Here is a 21,809-nt window from a genome sequence, read left to right as displayed (position 1 = left end):
ATGAGAATTGAACATTACAATAAAAATAAGCAAGTCATAAACTACTACACTGGTTTCGATGATTATGATAACTTTATGTTATTCTTGCGTTGCTTGGGGCCAGCTGCATATGACTTGAACTATACCAGCAGCAAACTTGACCCACCAAACCAGCTCTTTCTTACTCTAATGAAGCTAAGACAATCAAAGGAAACTAAAGAGCTGAGTTTTCTCTTTCACATTAGTGAAAGCACAGTTTCATTAATTTTCAGGGTATGGATCAACTTTATGTATTTTCAGCTGAAGGAACTTAATATTTGGCCATCTCGAGCTGTTGTGGATGAACACATGCCCACACAATTTCAAAATTCATTCCCCACAACACGTGTCATTTTAGATGCAACTGAAATACCAATCAATAAGCCAAGAAAAGTTGATGCTCAAAGCATGACGTTCTCTACTTACAAGAATAAGAACACACTAAAAATTATGATTGGCATCACTCCAAATGGGCTGGTATCGTACGCAGGCCCATCAACAGGTGGATGTTCCAGTGATTGCCAACTTATCGAGCAAAGTGCTCTCTACAAGCAAGCTAATGAACACTTTTCATCATGCATCATGGATAGCATCATGGCTGACAGAGGTATTCTTGTGCAGGATCTTTTTGCACCTTATGATGTTGCAGTCAACACGCCTGTTCCAGACAATCGTTCACCTAATCAAACGTCATATAAAAACCGTTCAAGTCTACTGAATATTACGTCATGGAAATTCCTAAAACATGTGCCAAAATTGCACCATCGTTCGTAAGACTGTGTCAAACCTGTTTAAACCTGTTTCAGTTGAAACCTGTTTAAACATGAAATGTTGCGTCGCGCTAGCTGCTGGCGTGCCTTTGAGTTATCACAAATTTTTCTGATTCATTCTCGAAGTTGTTTGTTGGAAGTCGGTCGCACATTTAACTGGTTTATTTGGTGCTTGCTAGCTGGACAAATTTTCCGTCTTTTATCCAAGTAATCTGTATTGTAGTGACAGTTTTAGAGGTGTACGGCTTTGCATCTCGATTTCGATAGCCGCGGGCTAATTTTACAGGAATACACTTTAAGAATAGACGTTTCAAGGAGTGTTTCTTTTTCGGTCACTACATGCAGACAAACGGATTCGGGAACTTTATGTTACAATTTTCCCACGAAGAGATTATGGTTTACCGCTGTGACCATAAAAAATAAAAAATAAAAGACGATTTTTGTCAGTTGGTAGGTCAAGAAGAAATTAAAGCAAAAAAAAATAAAAGACGAGTTCTTGTTAGCTGGTAGGCCAAGAAGCACTAGAAGCATAAAAAAATAAAAGAAGATTTTTGTTAGCTGGTAGGCCAAGAAGCACTTGAAGGCATAAAAATAAACGACGTGTTTGTTGTCAGCTAGTGCAGAAGAACTACTTAGAAGTACAAGAAATAATAAAAGAAGATTTGTTGGTTGGTAGTCTACACTCTTACAGAAGCAAAGAAAAGTAAAGACATTTTTTCTCAGTTTGGTACAGAAGAAAAATAACTTTGACATTCCTTGGCAAGAAAGAAGATTAAAAGACAATCCATCTGTGCTTGTAGATTCAAGTGGAAGAATCCAAGCAAGTTTTGTGGACTTTAGGACTTCATACCCGTACAGCTACGGTATCGTGCATTTAAATTCTTTTTTGTATTTTTTCGGTCTTTGCAGTTAAGTTTTTTATAACTACTGTAGCCTAATAATTTTGTGTGTTTGTGTAACTTAATTTTTTTAATTGTTAAATTTAGCCCCAACATTTAATATGTCTACACTCGGTGGCGACAAGGACTCGACCGCCGTAGACTCGACTGAGTTTAAGCCTGAAGATGTTCTTTGCGGTCGGGCAGGCCATTCTGGGGAGGGACCCAGTAACGATGAGGCTAAGTCAGTTCGAGAGGCCCGGCATCTTAGACGGGATATTTTGACTCAAATTGGGAAACTTTCTGTAGCCCTAGGTTCTTTGAGTGATAAGCAGGAACTGTTAATTTTTAGATCTAAGTTATCTACTTTAGAAGAGGAATTACGGCATTTCCATGCTCTTTTGACTAAAATCTTTAACTCTGCAATCTTGGCAGAACTTCGTGATAGGGTAGATCCCGAATTTAACTCGTTAAAAAATAACTTTGAACAAAAAGAAAGTGAGTTCTCAGATATGTTGGATGCTGACATACATCCTGAGGATAGCGCCTCAAATGTAAGCACTGGGATGTCTAGGACTTCGTCTCGGATAGTGGCACAAATTAACCTGCAGCTAAGACGAGAGGAGCTCCAGATACAAGCTGAGGCCGAAGCAAGAGCTGCTGAGGCTGCCGCGAGAGCTGCTGAGGCTGCCGCGAGAGCTGAGGCCATTCGAGCTGAGGCTGCCGCGAGAGCTGAGGCCGAAGCGAGAGCAGCTGAGGCAGCCGCGAGAGCTGCTGAGTTCGCACTCAAAGACGCTCAGTTGAGGGCTGAACAACGTAAAGAGGTAGTTTTAGCTGAATATCGATCAGAGGTGGGCTCTCGGCGTAGCTCTAAGAAGGGCTCTTCTAGGCATTCCAAAAATGAACATCAATCGCAGTTTAATTTACATAACCTTTTCCAAACGCCCGTTCAACCTGTGAGTGGACCAGGGCAATCCACACGTTTTCCAGCTGTTTCAGGAGGTCTCGGGGCCGCGGCTAAGGGTCTTCCGAATGCTGTAGAGCCAAGGTCTGCGAATTACAACCGAACTCCTCCCCCAGAGCGTACAGGTCACGGGGCCGCCATTAGTAGTAATGCTTTGCCCCCTTCACAGTTTTCTGCGCCGCTAAGTTTTGATCGCCCAGCTACACGTAATTTGGGTGGTTGTGAGAGGCGTATCGCGTCTCCTGATTTTAACATGTGTGAGGATCGTGATCGGGCTGTGCACGTGACTGAGCCTACTCAGCCCCTTAAGGGATATAGCTTGTCTTCTCCCACTAAATCGAGTTCTCAACAGCAGGATTGCTTTTTTGAATACCAAAATAGTAGGACGTTTTTCGATAAGGCGGCCTTGATTGGTTACGATGGTAATAATATGCCATTTATCTTCTTTAAAAATCGTGTTACGGCCTTAATGGCAGCTTCGCCCTTTAAGGGTACTTGTTTGACTTTGTTACAAGCAGCTTGTGTTAGAACAGTTGCGCAAACGATTGCTAATTTGGTTTCTGACACCCCTGGCTTGTCAGAGGAAGACAGGATAGAAATGTCGTTAGCTCGCTTGTCCCAGCGTTTTGGGGTTCTTGGAGGTCTTTTTGCAGAATCGGAAATTAGAAAATATCGCTATGGTAGCAAATTGACTTCGACCTCTTCCAGTGATCTGAAAGAGTTTAAAGATGAATTATCGCAGTGTTTGCTTTTCGCGCAAGCTTATGGTCAGCGTGACAAATTGGAAGGACGTTTTGTTTTGGATTTGGCTAAGCGACTCCCGTTTGACGCTAAGCAGCGTTATCTTGACTTTTTAGGTGATCAGTATGGTGGCACTGATGAGCCTACTTTTCAGAGTTTGTTTGAATTTGTAGTACGGGAGGAAACGCGTAAGTCGACTGATTTTAGCATTATGCTAATGGGCGATTCTGGTGAGTCGCAGCATTTTAAAAAGTTTGGCAAAGGAAAATTGCCTTCATGTCCGGTTAGGCAGACGTCCATAAAACCCCATGATGATGTGATGTCAGGGAGTTCGCAGTTCTCGACTGTTGTTGGCGCACCGAGCGGTGGTGAAGCCAGACGTAACAACCTACCGGCATGCATTTGTTGTTCGTCACGTGGTCAAGTTGAATATCATTTTTTGTCTAATTGTAAAGAATTTTTGCGCTTGACACCTAAAGATCGGAGAGATGTCATTGTGAAAGCTGGCAAATGCTTGAATTGTTTGCGCCAGCATATGGTTAGGGATTGCGTTCATGCAAATAACTGTCGTAAGTGTGGGCCTAACAACGATAGGAAACACTATTTTCTTCTGCATGATTTTTATGTGACGTCACGTGATTCTCTGGATTCGGTTGGGAAAGATGATGCTCGTGCCAGAGTTCCTGTGCGTAATGTTAAGATTGGAAATGTTAAAGCAGCCTTTAACCGCGTTACTGCTGCTCGTGTTTTGAATCCAATGACTGGCAAATCGAAGTTGGTGTATTGTCAGCATGATCCTGGTTCGCAGTTGACGTTTGTTTCGAGTGATTTGGTGTGTGAACTTGATCTTAAACCGTACGATAAAGCGTCGTTTAAAATGGATACCCTGGCTGGTCAGAAAGCTACTTGTGCTGACCTTGTCAAACTCAACATCCAGTCGTTAGAGACAGATGAACTGTTTTGTGATATAACCTCGGTGGTTAACCCAGCTTGGGCTGATGATGTTAAAACTTTACTGCATAAACAAGATTTAAATGGTTTCCGTCATTTTCATGACGTGAATATGTTTCATTTGAATGATTGTAGTACTGTAGATGTACTGATTGGCAACGACAACGCTTATTTGATGTGTGCAAAAAAAGAGCGTGTTGGTGAAAATCGTAGTGAACCACATGCTTTGCTCACTCCTCTCGGTTGGTTGGCTTGTGGTGGTAAGTCACCCTTAGATGAAAGCGTTGCTAAAGTGTGCAGAGTGCAGACGTCTTCAGAGTCGGATGTCATCTCTGGCTTTCAGCGTAAAATTGAGTCTCGTGATATGGAAATAGCAGACCTGAATAAAGTCATTCAGGATTTGACGTTGCAAAATGAAACCTGTGAATTGTCTCGCAATGATAAGTTGGCTAGAGAACTTGTTGAACCGAATATTGAGTTGAAAGATGGTCGATTTGAGATACCTGTTCCGTTGAAGGAAGATATTGATCTACCTAACAATTTTGTGTTGGCGTCAGATAGAGTTGCTGCTTTAAGGAAGAAGGCTTTAAAACAACCTGAACTTCGTGATTTCCTTACTGACACCATGAAAGATCTTAAATCAAATGGCTATATTGAGCGTACTGGTGAAGCAGGAAATGTCAAGGGATTTGAATGGTATTTACCATACTTTGTTACGTCACAATTAAAAAAGCGCATTGTTTACGATGGCAAGTCTGAATTTCGAGGAACTTGTGTTAATGATGTAATGTTTTCGGGTCCTGACTTGTTAAACCCTCTGGTAGATGTCTTGGCTAGATTTCGGCTTGGTAGATTTGGTCTCATGGCTGATGTGACTAAATGCTTCTTTCAAATAAAGTTACCTGAGTCGCAAAGGGATTTGTTTCGTATATTGTGGTTTGAAGATGATGACCTTGAAAATGGTAGGATGGTACCATTTCGTTTTTGTGTACACCCTTGGGGAATAAAGAGTAGCCCGTATATCGCTTGCTTGGCTATAAAGAAAATGATCGAGCAGAATCCCAGCAGTGCTGGTGAATTGACTCTCTGCAATATTGCAAATAATATGTACATGGATGATTTTATATTTTCGGCTGATAGCTTAGAGGAAGCTCAGCAAATCACTCATGAATCAATTGCTTTGTTTGATAGCCGTGGGTTTAAACTTGGTAAGTGGAGTGCTAACAAGGAGGCTATGATTGTCTTGTCAAATTTGGATAATGAGATGCTTTCACCTTTGATTCGTGACATTGACTTTCAGACTGAAAATATGACTTTGCCATCAGCGAAGACATTGGGTTGTGTGTGGCAAACCGAGTCTGACGAGATGCGTATCGCATGTTCCTTAAAGCCCTTAGCTAAACACACGCGCCGAAGTATGCTCAGTCAGCTTGGACAAAATTTTGATCCGCTAGGCTTTGGAGCGCCATTTTTTCTAAAAGCACGCCTTATACTTCAGCAATTGGCGATAGACAAGTTTGATTGGGACACCGAGGTCCCTGATAGCTTTGTTAAAGAGTGGGAGTCGTGGCTTCGCTCTTTGGACCTGCTTAAGGATTTTTCGTTACCGAGATGGTATTTTGCAAACTCTGGTGTGTGCAGTCCGGATGATATTGTTTCATATCAATTGCATGGCTTTAGTGATGCTTCGAATCAAGCTTTCTCTTCTGTTGTTTACTTACGTAGACTGGTTAACGGAGTTCCGAGTGTGTCTTTCGTTTTGGGTAAATCTACCATTGTTGTAAAAAATCAGTTTTCTTGGCCGATAGCTAGGAAAGAGCTTGTTGCCGCTTTGAATACAGCAAGACTCGTGAAGCAGGCCTACGAGGCATTGAAGATGCTCGACTGCCTTAAGTATTTTTGGTGTGATTCTCGTACTGTGTTGCAGTGGGTTAAAAACCCTGATTTACGTTTGAATAAGTTTATTACGCGTCGAGTTGAGCATATTTTATTGTTGTCTGGAGCCCAGGATTGGCGTTTTTGCCCTACCGATATGAACCCAGCTGATGTTGGCACAAGGCCAAATCTTATTACAAAGAAAGAATTTCGAGAGTTGTGGTTAAATGGTTCTAGTCTTCTCTACCAGTGTGAGGAAATTCCATCTGTAGAAAATGCCACTCCAGTACCTGTCCATAGCCTATATCTTCGTGACGAAGAGGAGTCGCTTGACGTTGGACAGGGTGGTCTTCACAGATTGATCGAGGCCGCACCTTCTTTGTATGTTATGAAAAAGAGAATCGCTTATTTGGTTGCTTTTGTTGAATTTTTGTGCTGTAAAACGAGAAAGCGTAGCTTTGTGAAGCCAAAACTGGATGCATCTTATCTTAACAGTGCTTCAGAGTTGGCTGTGAAGTTTGTTCAGAAGAGCGTGTATGGCGATGTGGTACATTTAATGACCAAACGATCGCCGGATGCCCTTGAGGAAGTGATAAAGCGAGGTAGTGTTGGCGCTTCGCAACGTGAGAAGGAACGCTTGAAAGAATTACGTTCACTTAAAAAGTACAGACCTTGTGTAGATGACGCTGGTGTAATCCGCATTGAAGGGCGCTTAAGTAATTCTCCCGAGATCTCTCTTGAAGCAAAGCATCCGATTGTTTTGCCTTCGAAGCACCCCTTCACTAGGCTTGCTGTACTGTCGCATCATAATGGAAATGCGCACTGTGGAGTACAGCACACTTTGTTGTCTACGCGACAGAAGTTTTGGATCGCTAATGGTAATGCCTCCGTGAAGAGGTATCTTAATGACTGTGGTGTATGCGCGATTGAGAAAGCTCGACCTATAAGGCAGCTCATGTCTGATTTACCTTTGTCTCGCACAACTGCGCATAGGAAACCCTTTTTTGATTGCGGCTTAGACTATCTTGGACCTTTAACTTTTGTTGAAGGTAGAAGTCACAAAAAAGCTTGGGGACTCTTGTTCACATGTATGGCATCTCGCGCTATTCATGTTGAGCTGGTTACGTCATTGTCGCTGAGTGATTTTTTACTTGCCTTTACAAGGTTTACAGATTTACGTGGGCAGGTTAATGCTATCTATTCCGACAATGGAAGTACCTTTCAGGCAGCATCTAAGAAGTTACCCGAGTTGATAGGATCAGCTGAATTTCACAACGCCCTGAGACAGAGAGAGATAAACTGGGAATTTATACCTCCGTATGCTCCGGCGCAAGGTGGCGCCTAGGAGGCAATGGTTAAACAATTTAAAATTGCATTTTTTCACATTTTGGACTCTTCAATACGTAAGCCCAGTTTTATTGAACTGCTTACGTACACCAGTAGTGCCGTTCGGATCGTGAACGAACGCCCTTTGGTACCTTTGAGTGACGACCCTAGGGATTTTACTGTCATCACCCCTGCCTCACTTTTGACCCCATACTTAGACCCATACTGTGCTGTTGGGCAACCACATGATCGTGACCAACTAAGAAGGGATTATCGGTTCAATTTGTCACTTTCTCAGCAGTTTTGGAGTAAATGGATCGATTTTTACTTGCCAGGTCTTCAGGGCCGGAAAAAATGGCTAAAAATGGCCGAGAATTTGGAGCCTGGTCAACTTGTAGTGGTAGGTTCTCTCCAAGACATTGGTAAACGTGGGAAGTATCAACTTGGGAGGGTGCATGAGGTAGTTCCACAAATTAGGAAAGGGAAGCCTGTGGTTCGTAGAGCCAAAGTTGCCGTCTGCAACTATGATGAGAGTACGGGGAAAGTGAAAGTAGACTATGTGTTGAGGGATATTTTGTGCCTCGCCCCCGTAAAGAACACCTAAGTGTTAGGGTTTGAGCCTGGTTTTGTCTGCGGTGGCCGACACTTGTCTGAGCCCAGAACAGTCGGTTATTATCGCAACCATGGTATACAGCGTCATTTTTTTGAGTGTACCTACTACCTATGGTACCAATTTCATGTATCGTCGTGTTTATTCTTATTGCTGTTCATTCTTTGCATGCCCTTTGTATTTGCGTATTAACTTAAATGTGAGTGATTCAAACAATTTGTGTATCATGTGTTTTTATTCATTGGCTCACAATTGTCGTCAATTCTTTTTTAGTTATGCCATGTCAGACTGTCATTAACTAGGGGCCGCTATGTTCCAGACAATTGTTCACCTAATCAAACGTCATATAAAAACCGTTTAAGTCTACTGAATATTACGTCATGGAAATTCCTAAAACATGTGCCAAAATTGCACCATCGTTCGTAAGACTGTGTCAAACCTGTTTAAACCTGTTTCAGTTGAAACCTGTTTAAACATGAAATGTTGTGTCGCGCTAGCTGCTGGCGTGCCTTTGAGTTATCACAAATTTTTCTGATTCATTCTCGAAGTTGTTTGTTGGAAGTCGGTCGCACATTTAACTGGTTTATTTGGTGCTTGCTAGCTGGACAAATTCTCCGTCTTTTATCCAAGTAATCTGTATCGTAGTGACAGTTTTAGAGGTGTACGGCTTTGCATTTCGATTTCGATAGCCGCGGGCTAATTTTACAGGAATACACTTTAAGAATAGACGTTTCGAGGAGTGTTTCTTTTTCGGTCACTACATGCAGACAAACGGATCCGGGAACTTTATGTTACAATTTTCCCACGAAGAGATTATGGTTTACCGCTGTGACCAACGCCTACCATGCTGAAAGTAAAGCATCAACTTGATGCAGATGTGGTTGTCTCGGATAGACGCATTGCATCATCACGCATACATGTCGAGCGTGTTATTGGACTGAGCAAGACATATAAAATTCTGACTAACCCACTGCCTTACCAGTACCATGTCCCAATGGCATCACGTATCGTGTTTGTATGTTTCATGCTGTGTAACTTTCGTAAACCTATTGTTAGTTGATTTTGTGATTACTTTCATTCTTAGCAAAATCTCTTCGGGAGGTTTTCTTTGCCTACCGGCTTTCCCTTTTTTTATACTACCGCAGCAGCGTTCCTCCTCACATAACGTAGCTGGCCTTGCACCATTGCTGGTGACGCGGCCATGTGTTTTTATAATTATTTTTTCTGACTGTAAGCTGTTTTATGATGCATGTCATAACGCTAGCTCGTTTTGCCGCATCTTCCCTTTTCCGTTCTCGTGTTACGCTGCTTGAGTTAAAGTGGAAATTATCTTTTGCTTATGACTTAAATGTAGCCAAATTGTGGACTTAAGCCTAAATTAATTTTTGTTATTTATTGTATAACTAGCATGTCGTACTCGATAACGGGAATAAAACAAGCAACAACAAATATGAAACAAGTGTTAGTGCAAACTTAAGTAACAAACGAAATTTATTGCGACAACAAATTGATCGTAGTTTCCCGTCTTACTATGATAACTGGGTAGATGCAAGGCTACAGTTACGTCATGGTAGCTACAACATCGCCAGTTTATGGGTCAACATGTGTAGCCTACACTATGGTATTCAAAACAAGAGCGAGTTACAACACTTACAAGTGCAAGAGCGATTAAACTTTTTAACACAAAGAAAAAAATCCAAAAGTTAACAAGTTTCCTGAACTTTCGCTTTGTGAGTCATCAAAAGCATTTAAAAAAAAAGTGATGCTATAAGACAGGGGTGTGCAACGTACGGCCCGCGGGCCAAATGCGGCCTGCGAAGATGTGGCAATTTTGAATTGTGTGCGGCCCGCGAAACGTGTTTATAATTTAGTTTAGTCTGGTACGTGCGAACAATTTATTATAGAGTGGATTATTGAACATTTAAAAAAAGGGAAAGCAGTAACCTGTATTTAAAAAAGGGAAAGCAGAAGACTGCAGTAATTATCGACCTATCAGTTTATTACCAGCAATTTCAAAAGTACTTGAGAAAATAATGTACAATAGAATATATAATTTTCTAGAAGGCAATAACTTCTTCTATGGTCAGCAGTTTGGTTTCAGACAAAATCACTCAACAAGTCATGCAGCATTACATCTTGTTGATAAAATTTCAAATGCAATTGAAAGAAAAGAAACAACACTAGGTATATTTTTGGACCTGTCCAAAGCATTTGATACTATCAATCACCACATTCTGCTAAACAAACTTTACTATTTTGGTATTAGGGGTATAGCCCATGACTGGTTGAGAAGTTACTTACAAAACAGATTTCAAGTTGTAGAAGTATCTCACTCAATGTCTGCTAAAAGAGAAATATGTTATGGAGTACCACAAGGATCGATCCTTGGACCACTATTATTTTTAATCTATGTTAACGATTTTTCGAGATGTTTAGTACACTCTGAATCTATCATGTTTGCTGACGATACCAATTTATTCTTTTGCAGTAAAAATTATGATAAACTTTTCGAAATGGCGAATGAGGAAATGACAGGAGTAACAAATTGGTTAGCAGCAAATAAGTTATCACTAAATGTAAAAAAAAACAAAATACATATTATTCAATAATACAAATAAACTTTCAAACCTCTCTTACACACTGTCTATAATACATATTATTCAATAATACAAATAAACTTTCAAACCTCTCTTACACACTGTCTATATGCAATCAACCCATTGAACGTGTCAACACTATTAGTTTTCTGGGCATTTTGCTGAGCGAAGACTTGTCATGGAAACCCCACATGCTATCTTTACTGCAAAAACTTCGCAAAAACTTTGGAGTTATCTGCAAGGTTAAGCCCTACCTAAACACCAACAATTTGATTTGCCTTTATCATTCCTTAATTGAAAGCAATCTCCGGTATTGCATAAGTGTATGGAAGCATGGTCATGTAACTGTTTTAAAAAAGCTTCAAAAGATTTGCAACAAATTTATAAAAATGATTGCAAAACATGAATCAAATCACTCTGAATCCCATAATTTCTTCACAATTGACCAACTATACACAATAGAAACTGCAAAATTTATGTTCAAACACAATCACTTACCCCAATGCTTTAATTCTCTATTTCAACTTAATAACAATTTGCACTCAATATCAACCAGAAGCAACAATCACTTTTTCCTCCCCTACTTCTCCAAAAGCTTGACTCAACAATCCATTCAGTTTAGTGGAGTTAAAGTGTGGAACCATCTCCCGAAAACCATCACTGAAATTGAAACCTTTTCAATATTTTGCAGTAACTTGAAAAGGCACTTGCGTTTTGAAAATTAACCTCTAACAACCTATGCTGTAACTCTTTAATTATCTGACTGTATTATTGATTGTTGCACCATATCCTGGTATAGCATGCCTTTCCAAATGCCCCTTTTGTAAATTTATCCTACATATCATATATTGCTATATTATACATTAACATATCTTACTATACGTATATCTTATATATTACACCCGACCGGATAAGGATGATGGTTAGCCTACTATCTTTACTCTTCCATGAATAAGCTACTACACCATTTTGTATAATTTAATATTTGCCAGATAAGAATGTATCACTATGTTACTACCAGCTTGCATCTAACTACTCCCTGATTATTATAAGCTATTATGTTCGTTCAGAGGATCGCTTGACTTTTCGTAAGATTATTATTTAGATTGGTTTGGAAAAGATGCTTGAAACAACTCAGACTCTACATCCTTCATCGGCACTACCAAAGAATCTCCACCTCTCATTAGCGATACCAAAAACACTCCATCCCTCATTGACGCTATAAAAGATGATTCAACTCTTATTAGAAATACCAAAAACACGCTGCTACATCATCATGCTTCTTATGCTCTTACATGCGCAGGAAATTAATTTAAAAAACAAAGCTTTTTTAACTATTTTATCTTGATAATGAGCTGCCATATTATGTATTTGTTCTGCAATATATAGGCTACTTAATATCGTTGCTGCGAACACTTTATTTCTGTATGAAATCTGTAAATAGTCCTTGTTTTGATAGTCCGTTACGTAATTTCAATATGTGTGTGTAACTGTGTATATTAGTTTGTTTTTGTGATGTTGGGTTCAGTCGTGTTCTCATTGCTTTAAGAATTGGCGCTCCAGTTGTTCCAGGAACGAGGAGGCGACTGATTCTTAACTAATTCATCAACTTATTTTAAAGTATCAGGTTTGGTGGCCGTGCTTAACTATATTTATGATGCATATACCGCAATATTAGATCCTTTCATGCACGTCTTAAACCATTAAGGTTTTGCCACCTTTTCCTTTTGTTAGTTTTGTTACTGTATTTCTTTTTCACAATATCATTTCTTTTGCATTCTGACAAAGAAAAATAAATTGAATTGAATTGAATATTTCGCACCTTCTGTTAACTATTTTAAAAATCTCCCACTGGCCACCACTCATCCGATTGTATTTAATTATTTGGAACGTCAGTAGATCAGAGGCACAGAATTGCACAGAGAATAGCTCAAACTATGAAACCGTATTCCGACAGTAATTTTGTGAAGCAGTGTCTTATCGATGTCGCAGAAGAAATGTGCTCTAAAATGAAGAGTGCGTTCGAGAAAATGGTGGACGATAGCGAGGCGTAGGCTATCGATGATCTTGTTTGTGATATTAGTGACACTCTCAATAAGGATAAGGTGAAGAACTTTGTTTCATGGAGCTTTGCGATTGATGAAAGTAGGCTACGGACCAGAAGGACACAGCACAGTTGGCCATATTTGAAAAGGAGTGGACAAAGACTTGAACGAAACGGAAGAGCTTCTGTCATTACAGTCAATGAAGGGTACGACAACTTACTGGTGCTGACATTTTCACTGAATTGATGCTTTTGACAATTTCGAACTGGACTTGTCCAGCTTATGCGGAATCGCAACTGATGGTGCTCGATCCATGTCCGGAACTGGCATTGGAATAGGTCTCTTGAAGTCTACCTTGAGGGAGAGAAAAATCGATGATGACATAGCAATTTTTCATTGTATCATTCACCAGCAAAACCTGTGCGCAAAATCCTTGAAGTTCAAACACGTCTTAAGTCCGGTTGTTAAGGCAGTAATTTCATTCGAGCACGAGGGCTCAACCATCGTCAGTTTCAAAATTTTCTGGGTAATCTCAACACGACACATAAAGATCTACTTTACTTTTCCGAGGTGCGTTGGTTAAGCAAGGGCTGCATGTTGCAACGATTTTACGAACTGCGGAAAGAAGTCCTAAATTTTTTGATTTTACCGAAAACATCTCAACCAAGATGACTTTCCACATTTGAAAAAAACATGACTTCAAAAATGGCTCTTTTTGGCTAAACGTAGCCTATTTGTGCGAACAGATTTCTTCTAAAATGGGCGTCATAAAATATCCCCATCGATTGGTTCTGACAGACAAACACTTGGAAAATGGACTTCGAATTGCGAGCACTTCCATTAAAGTAAATTTGGAAAAAGTCGTCCGGAAAAGAAACCAGCTGCAAATTTCTCACTGAACTCGTAGTCGGTGTGACAATAAATTTGAATAGCAGTTTTTTTCAGAAATTTATGTGTCTTAACTTATTATTTCTGCAAGGAGATAACCTCTAATAACGCCATAAGATTAACATGAATAACAAAAAAACTACTTTTTTGTGCCTGCAACTACTAGAAAACATATGTTAAATAAACGTGTGGCCCGCGGTTTCACCCAGATATTTATATATGGCCCTCCTGTAATAAAGGTTGCACACCCCTGCTATAAGAGACTCAGCATTAGCAAGGCAAAATTACAAGAAACCGGCTCAGAGTGACCGCACAAATTTAGAAAAAAGTAAAAAGCAAAAATACGACTGAATATTCAAAAAAATACATAGGCTACATAGCCCTATTACATTTTTTTTCTTAGTTTTACAAGAAAACAAAAACGTGCATACTGTACAATTTTATTAAGTTATTAATCTTCAGGGTGTTGTAGTCTTCCATAATGTACCTCAGCAAGAGAGTAGCCAATGAAGCGAATCCTATGAAACCATCAACTTCAACAACTTATGCCAAAGAAGTTAAGAATCAACCAAATATTTTCATATGCAATTAATTCAATTCCTAATGTAACATGACCCATGTGTGCTTGAAGCGGTTAATTAATCTGTATGGCTACCTGGTCACAGCGATAAACCATAATATCTTCGTGGGAAAGTTGTAACATAAATTTCCCGGATCCGTTCGTCTGTATGCGACGACACGAAAAAATACTCTTCTGGAACGTCTTTCGAGAAATGCATTTCAGCAAAAAATAACCAACAGGCTGTCGAAGAAGGCGGGCAACACCGTACCACTAAAACCTTGCCACCACGACACAAATTACTTAGATAAAAGACGGAAATTTCGTCTAGTTGGTAAGCACAAGCAAACAGTTAAATATTCGACCAACTTTTCAAAACGACAATTCTAAAATGACGAATTGATTGCGATATTTCAACTGTACGTAGGCTAACCAGCTTCTGTGACGTAATAGTGCATATGCATTGTGAAGCAATTCTCAACAGGTGTTCAAAAGTTGTGCAATGTTATACTTCAGGTGCAATGCTTTACAGGTCTTACGAAGTATGTTGCAATCTCTGGACATTTTCTAGCAATTTCCATGACGTAAGACGCCAGCTAGGTTAAGTAGACCATAACGGTTTTATGTGACGTTTGATTTAGTGAACGATCGATTGTCTGGAACACTAGCCTACCTAAAGACAGGGATGGAGAAACCATCTTAAAAGTAGTTGGTCCCAGAGGCGTAGCAGTCAAAGTCAATCCAACTTGTGTGGGGCTTCGCCCCCCAGACCCCTTTAGCATTACTGCATTCCAAATACTTTATATCATTTATACATTTTAGAGAACACACGTACGTGTCGAAAACGTTTGAGTTCATTTTAGTAATGTTATATTTTTTGTGTGTAGCCTAATGTAATAATGTTAAACCCACTAAGGTTACTATGTTTTATTTCTCTATGCTTTATAGTGCTGTACAAAATATGGCGATGAACACACAAATAAAAAACACACAGTTATAAAACAACCTGGGATAAATAATCTGCAGCATTATACAGTGGGCTGTGCGCATATGTAACAGCCGCAGCACCAATATGCAAATATAATACTGGCATCAACAATGCACAGCTAATTACCACAAAGTTTCAATACCGGTACTGGTATATAGGCTACTCATATTTAACAGTTAGCAAAGTTATCAGGGAGTAACAGCTTGCAGTATTATGTGCATACACAACAGCTGCACCACCAATATACAAATATAATAGGCCTACTGGTATCAAACAACAACAAGGTTCCTTCAACTGTCAATATATAGGTGACTGCTACTGTATTACACTTGAAATTTTTTCCTAAAAAAGTTAACAACCTACGATCATTGAAAACAATAAATTCTTGGCAAATTGAGGTGAGATCAACCTGATCGATCAAGTGTTTGTTAGTGTGTTCAACTGTTCATCCTATGGTTCAAGCAGGCGCGGATCTATGGGGGGGCCCAAGGGGCCCGGCCCCCGCCCCCCCCGAAATTTTGTGAGAAATTGTTGAATGATTTGATATGCTTCTAAACAGCTGATATTAGTCCCACAGCGGACTTACAACCCCCTCTTTGGCACGCGTGTGACGTCACGATATTGAGAATGATGTTTTCAGTCTTTATGTCTCTAAAACAAAGTTTGCCTAATTTTAAGCGAAACTGCCTTAAAAGAGAGAGTTTTGCCAATACCAAACGTTCAAACATCTCAGCCAGGAATTAGCAACAAGAAAACATAGAGACTTAGTTTTATTACCGAAAAAATGCCGAAGAAAACATGATCTTATCCTTTTGCTATGCCACCGGACAGCACCATTTTACAGGAATATTTATACCCATATTTTTGTTGAAAATGCTCTCAGAATGCACCAAGTTCAAAGTAATTTTTCAAAATTTTCTGGGGGAGGCGCCCCAGACCCCCCGCCGCTGGGTGTCGCATTTGCCGAACACGCCGTCGGGCTTCGCCCGTCAGCCGTCAAACCCCCCAGATTCCTGGCTACGCCACTGATTGTTCATATCTGTTTTATCTTTTTATTACTTTGTAATTCATTTTAAAAAAAAACTCCTAGATCCGCGCCTGGGTTCAAGTGCTCTTCGGTTAATTTGCTTTTTAAGTAATTTTTCACCAGTCTGTGGTTCGACAAAGACCTTTTTGCAGTAGCATTAAACATAGGGATTTCCAGGTAAAACTGTATCAGTTTTGATAGATTTACGTTAATGTTTTATCTATTTTAACAGCTTGAATTCGTTTTCGAGAGAATTAATATCAATACCCCATCTAGCTTGGTTTCAGTGCCTTCTTTTAGACTGCAGTGGTTCCCAACCTTTTTTTGGCTGTTACCCTAATCTCCATCCTGAAGTGAGCCAATTACCCCCACGATCAATTTTCAAAAACAAAAGTGTTTATTGCTACGGTATGTATTTTAAAGGGCTAACTATGACAATCAAAATGCAATGCAATACTGAATACAAGATAACAATGCGTTGTAAACATTCAATGCGAAGGTTGGGCCTGGACTTCAGCCGCCAGCTTTGTGATCCTGGGCTTTGTGGTAGGCTACTGAGGGCAATTCTTGTGTCGCTTTCAACATCCTGGCGATTGCACTTTTTTGTCTTCATTCCCAAGACAGTTAAAAATCCTTGTTCACAGCGATACGTTGTTGAAAAAGATGTCAGGATATTTAATGCCTGTGTCGCTAATGTTGGTGCGTCCTGGAGTTTGCTAAACCAGAAGGGTTCTAAGCCTTTCCCATTGAAATCAAGTTTCAGCGCTTTGTTCGTTGATTCGGAAAGTGATAAATTCTTCTTTGGCCTGAAAGTCGTCATCATCTACCTGGCTGCCATCACATGTGAACGGCTCAGTGCACCATTGGAGACTAGCCGTGTTCAAATTCGGAAAGTAGTTGTCCATCTTCTTAGCTTGCTGGCCTAAGTGGTCAGCTATGTCCTCCTTCAACGTCAACTCAAGTCTTCGAGATACATGTCAAGCGTCTGAAACTGCGCCTCTTCCAACTCGCTTGTTCCACAATATCCCCTTTGCGATAAATGCTGCTCCGGCTACTTTGGTGTCGATCACAGTTACATTCTTGCCTTGAATTAAAAGATTGCCTTTGTTCAATTCACCAAAGATAAGCACAGCTGGGAAATCCACTGTTGGTTAGAGAAGTATTCAGCCAAGTCGGAATTCTTTTCTATCAGAAAAACATGGACAGTCTCACGAAGTTCGACCAGGCGGGTTATCACTTTGCCACGAGACAGCCATCGTACTTCTGTGTGGTAGGCCTACAGTAATGCTTCGTATCTTTCTTCCATCTTCTTGCACAGTTTCTTGAAAAGACGGCTGTTCAATTCCTTCGGTTTTATAAAGTTGACAACCTTCACTGTTTCTAAATCGGGTCTCGTTACCCCCGGAAAATAGGCAAATTACCCCCTGGGGCAGGCGCGGATTTATGGGGGGGGGGCCAGGGGGCCCGGGCCCCCCCGAAATTTTGTGAAAAATTGTAGAAATTGTATGTTTCCGCATCAAATGGTTTGATATGCTTCTAAACAGCTGATATTAGTCCTTCGGCATCACAATTGATGAAAATGGTTATCTTAATGTCTATTTTATAGCATATCGTATATGTCGTAGTATCATTGTTCATATCTGTTTAGTTTTTTCTTTCTTTTTAATTGATTTTCAAATTTTCTGGCCCCCCCGAAAAAAACTCTTAGATTCGCGCCTGCCCTGGGGGTAATTTACCCCCAGGTTGGGAACCACTGTTTTAGAGACAAAGTTGCAGCTAAAAATAAATTCTCTATAGGCCTATCACAATAAAACTGCAGGTTATTTTGGTCAAATCTTTCGATACTTTTTCAAAAATATTTGGCTTTCAAAAGTGGGTGGGCCAGGCCCACCCAGAAAATAAAGTAGGTGGGTCCAGGCCCACGTGGTTCCTCCATCCCTGCCTAAAGATACAGCCTGATTTGTCACATTTTGCAGAAATTTCTAGATTTTGCTAACTTTGGCCGAATGTTTAAATAAGTTTTTCTAAAAATTATACTTTTACGCTTTCTTTACTGTTTTCCCCAGATGACACAATAGGTTTTAACTTTAACATACTCAGATGTTGAAAAACAAAGAAAATTTGTTTTCGAAGAATTTAGTCAGACTGTTAATTTTTCAATAACAGTCTGATTCAGCGTTTTTCAACTTACTTTTCTCATTTGCTTCTGCTTCCCTAAGACAACAAAAAGCTTTTATATCATTAGGAGACAGCAAAAAGTAAAAAAATCTCTGAAAATGTCAGTCAAACACTAGCAGTAGCTGTAAACAAAATCTGCAAAATGTGACAAATCAGGCCGCATATCCAGGTGGCCATGCATGACCTATGATAATCCTATAAAACAGAGATGAGAAGTTTGGCCAACAGGGGTGGCCAAACTTCTCATCGCTTGTGATCGACTAGAAAATTTCTTAATTACGATCTGTGATAAAGCAATTATGAAGTCACTAAGCAACTTCTTTTCTGTTGCACTTTCGCTGTAAATGGATTTACATTATCACACATTGCCACTGAGCAGTAGCCTATCTTCATGGGTCAATACTAGAACCTGACCATAAAATCTACAAGCAAGACATTTTAATTTCCAGTTTTCGGAACAGGCACTTTTTTTCTTACAGCTCATGCTTTTCTTTCTTCTCTAATAATTGTGTAATGATTTACTTTTTCGAAACCCACACTTTTTTTCTTACAGCTCATGCTTTACTTTCATTCCTGTCGACTCTATGGTCATGTACAAGTGTTTACAATCTTCAAGTTTCAGTGAATTTAGGAGGCCTGGTTCCTAGTAGGTCTATAGATTAGGCTAAGGTTAAGCTGCATTAAATGCAATTTTACTGTCGTGAGTTGGAATATGGATGAACAAATCAATAAATAGGCTACCCCCTATTTGTATAGATGTATTTAAAGTAGCCTACTTAGCAGATGGGCTAACCTATACGTGATTTGAAATTTTCAAATTTCAAAAATAATAGGCTAATGGCAATCTTCAAACAACAGGTGAAAAAAAATATCAGCAACCTCTCAAGTATAGGGTAGCCCAGGCCCGTAATTGCCGGGGGGGCTTGGGGGGGCAATGCCCCCCAGGCTCAAAGTAAGAGATACATATTGTAGACTGAGCTAAAACGTTTACTTCAATTCTTCCCTTTATAAAATCACCCAACAACAATTATTTTAAGTAGCCCTCCCCTTTTAAATTTAGATATTGAGCATACTAAACTGTCGGACATATTGGCATTTCTAAAAACTAGCCAAACTTCAAGCTCTTCAAATCTGTTGGGGAAAGTCAAAAAACTGGTGAAAATGATTCTGTTAGCACCATCAATTAATGCTTGCAGCGAGCGTTCATTTTCAGCAATGAAGCGTTTAAAAACTTGTTTAAGAACATCTATGTCTCATGACAGATTGTGCAATTTATTGCTGTTGCATGTACACAAAGAGGTAGGCTAGTTTCTAGCTTGAATGTAAACAATATATCAAGGGACTTCATCAATGCAAACTCTGCCAGGCAAGCTACATTTGGTTTTCCAAATGAGTAATCCCAGACCCAAGACTTTCTATATTTAATTTGTTTTGATTCTCATATGTCACTTTGTACAATTATCTTGCTTGTAATTTTGTAGTTGTTATGTAGGCTACTGGTAGCCTAAATGCGGTAGGCTAGCTCCACACAAAGTGAAAATTGCATGACTTTTAACACTTTTTTATTAGTTCTAAAAAAATGTCTGGAAAGACGACGGACAAACCGCGGTCTGAGGACAATGGCTAATGTTTCGATCTTATGGATTTCCTCAGCGCAGTGAAATGAGAGTAGAAAGTTGCCTTGGATTGCTTCAAAGTTTTGGATGAGATGATGGTTTGCAAGAATGATTAATAAGTCAAATAAAAATCAATTTCAGTTTTAATTTCGGACTTCAGCGAAACGTAATTTTTTGGCCAATCAGAAGGTGTGATTTTTTTTGAGATAAGTTGTGCTAAGAAATGGTTTGAGTTTGGTAAAAAGTAGCAAATTGAAAATAGGCAACAACTTGTAATCTAAAAGCTGGTTCTTAATCTGCAACGTTTAGCGTCTCACTGCTAGAGGATAAAAAACTAGTAGCCTAGGCCTAGGAGTCTGAACTCTTAATATGCAGGCTAGGCCTAGGCTATGCTTCAGTGAGTTATGGATTGTGTTGGTTTTCAATATGTAAGTTTTTTATATGTTTCAAGAAGTTTCAACTTGCAATCGAATGTAGGAAAGTAGTTTCAACAGTTTTCAAGAAGAACAGTGTGCTCCAACTATAGAAACTCTCGTTATGGGCTTCGGTTTCAAGGTTGATTTCAATCAGTTTTGTACAGTATTCTACTTGAAACGCTTGATTTCGTCAGACCGGTCTTACTCTCTTTTGCCCCAATGTGTCAAGTTGGCTTATGCAATCGCAATAAACTGCTACGAAGAATATAGACGCCGTTCTCTTTTCATCCCCACCACTACCGCGCTCGGGATGTCGTTGCACAACTGCAGCTGTATATGAGTGGCCCATTTTTAAATAGTGTCGCTACAGTATAATGGCAACTCTTACTAATTTACTACAACAGGCCAACGCTTGAGTAAGCCTAGTTGAAAGCAATAGTTAGCAGTAGGCTACGGTATGTCGGTAGCCTAATAATTAGCCTACAAGTTGCTAACAAGTGCAATTTGTTTTTTTCCAACCCCATTGATCAAGAACTGTATCAGCAACAACCTCACTGGGCGCTCAGCAAACTCTCCCCGCCAGTGCCCCGTTTCTGCTAATGACATCGCTTCCCAGCTAGTGCAGAACGGGGTCTACAAGACGAAGGACCGTAAGGCACCCGCGTAGTCACCAAGGAAGTATCTGCCCTGGTAACACCACAAGAAAAAACAATCTCTGAAAATTTCACTCCAGAAGAATTTGCCACCGCCCTCCGCCTAGTGAAACCATTCAAGTCTCCAGGGCCGGATAAGATCTGCCCTACGCTTGTGCTGGCCCTGCCCTCAAGTCCTGGTTACGTAGATTTCTCTGTTCCTGCCCGCACCACCTCAAAATTTCAGAGAAGAGCTTTAGCAGTTGCGATCGCTAAGCCTCACAAGCCACCAAAGGACGCAAGGAGTTGTCGTCCGATATCCTGCTTTTGTGTTGCTTTCAAAATCCTCACCTACGTCAACCCGCTCCTTTCAAAAAAGTAAGCTGGGTTCTGGCGCGGAAAATCCACTGTAGCCTACATCAGGTCACACTCGACCCAAGATATCGAGAGGACAGCTTTGAGGCAAAAAAGAAGGCCGGTGCTGTCTTTCTATAATATGTCACAGCTGCTTATGACACCATATGGCACCGCGGCCTTACTTGCAAGCTACTTCGCCTGCTTCCAGACCGACATATGATCCATTTGATTAGGGAACGTTCAAATATTACGTAACGCTTTTTTTCCAAATTGTTGACCCCCCCCTCCCCCATGTAACGCCAACGTAACGCTTTTTTCAATCCCCCCCTCCCCCATGTAACGCTTTTTCACTACGAATTCAGCACAAAAAACT

At 40.1% G+C, this 21,809-nt stretch overlaps 1 protein-coding gene across 1 annotated transcript; it reads left to right on the top strand.

Moving 5' to 3' along the window:
• On the top strand, positions 1 to 9,193 carry LOC145769009 (uncharacterized). The gene is made up of 2 exons (XM_082580609.1): positions 1 to 672; positions 8,969 to 9,193. Exons 1-2 carry the CDS (start codon positions 1 to 3, stop codon positions 9,191 to 9,193), a joined length of 897 nt encoding a protein of 298 aa, XP_082436735.1.
• The last annotated feature ends 12,616 nt before the right edge of the window (positions 9,194 to 21,809 follow it).

Source organism: Aplidium turbinatum, chromosome 4 (genome assembly GCF_918807975.1).
Source record: "Aplidium turbinatum chromosome 4, kaAplTurb1.1, whole genome shotgun sequence".
In the NCBI taxonomy this organism is placed as follows: domain Eukaryota; kingdom Metazoa; phylum Chordata; class Ascidiacea; order Aplousobranchia; family Polyclinidae; genus Aplidium; species Aplidium turbinatum.
The sequence above is the reverse complement of the archived record's forward strand: the minus strand, read 5'-3'. Positions and strand labels throughout refer to the sequence as shown.

What these genes read in the sequence shown, in the direction of transcription:
- LOC145769009 (XM_082580609.1), top strand. Translation starts at nt 1, where the DNA reads ATGAGAATTGAACATTACAATAAAAATAAGCAAGTCATAAACTACTAC. An exon ending in CTTATGATGTTGCAGTCAAC is followed by an intron (nt 673 to 8,968) that starts ACGCCTGTTCCA and finishes CCGCTGTGACCA; the next exon opens with ACGCCTACCATGCTGAAAGT.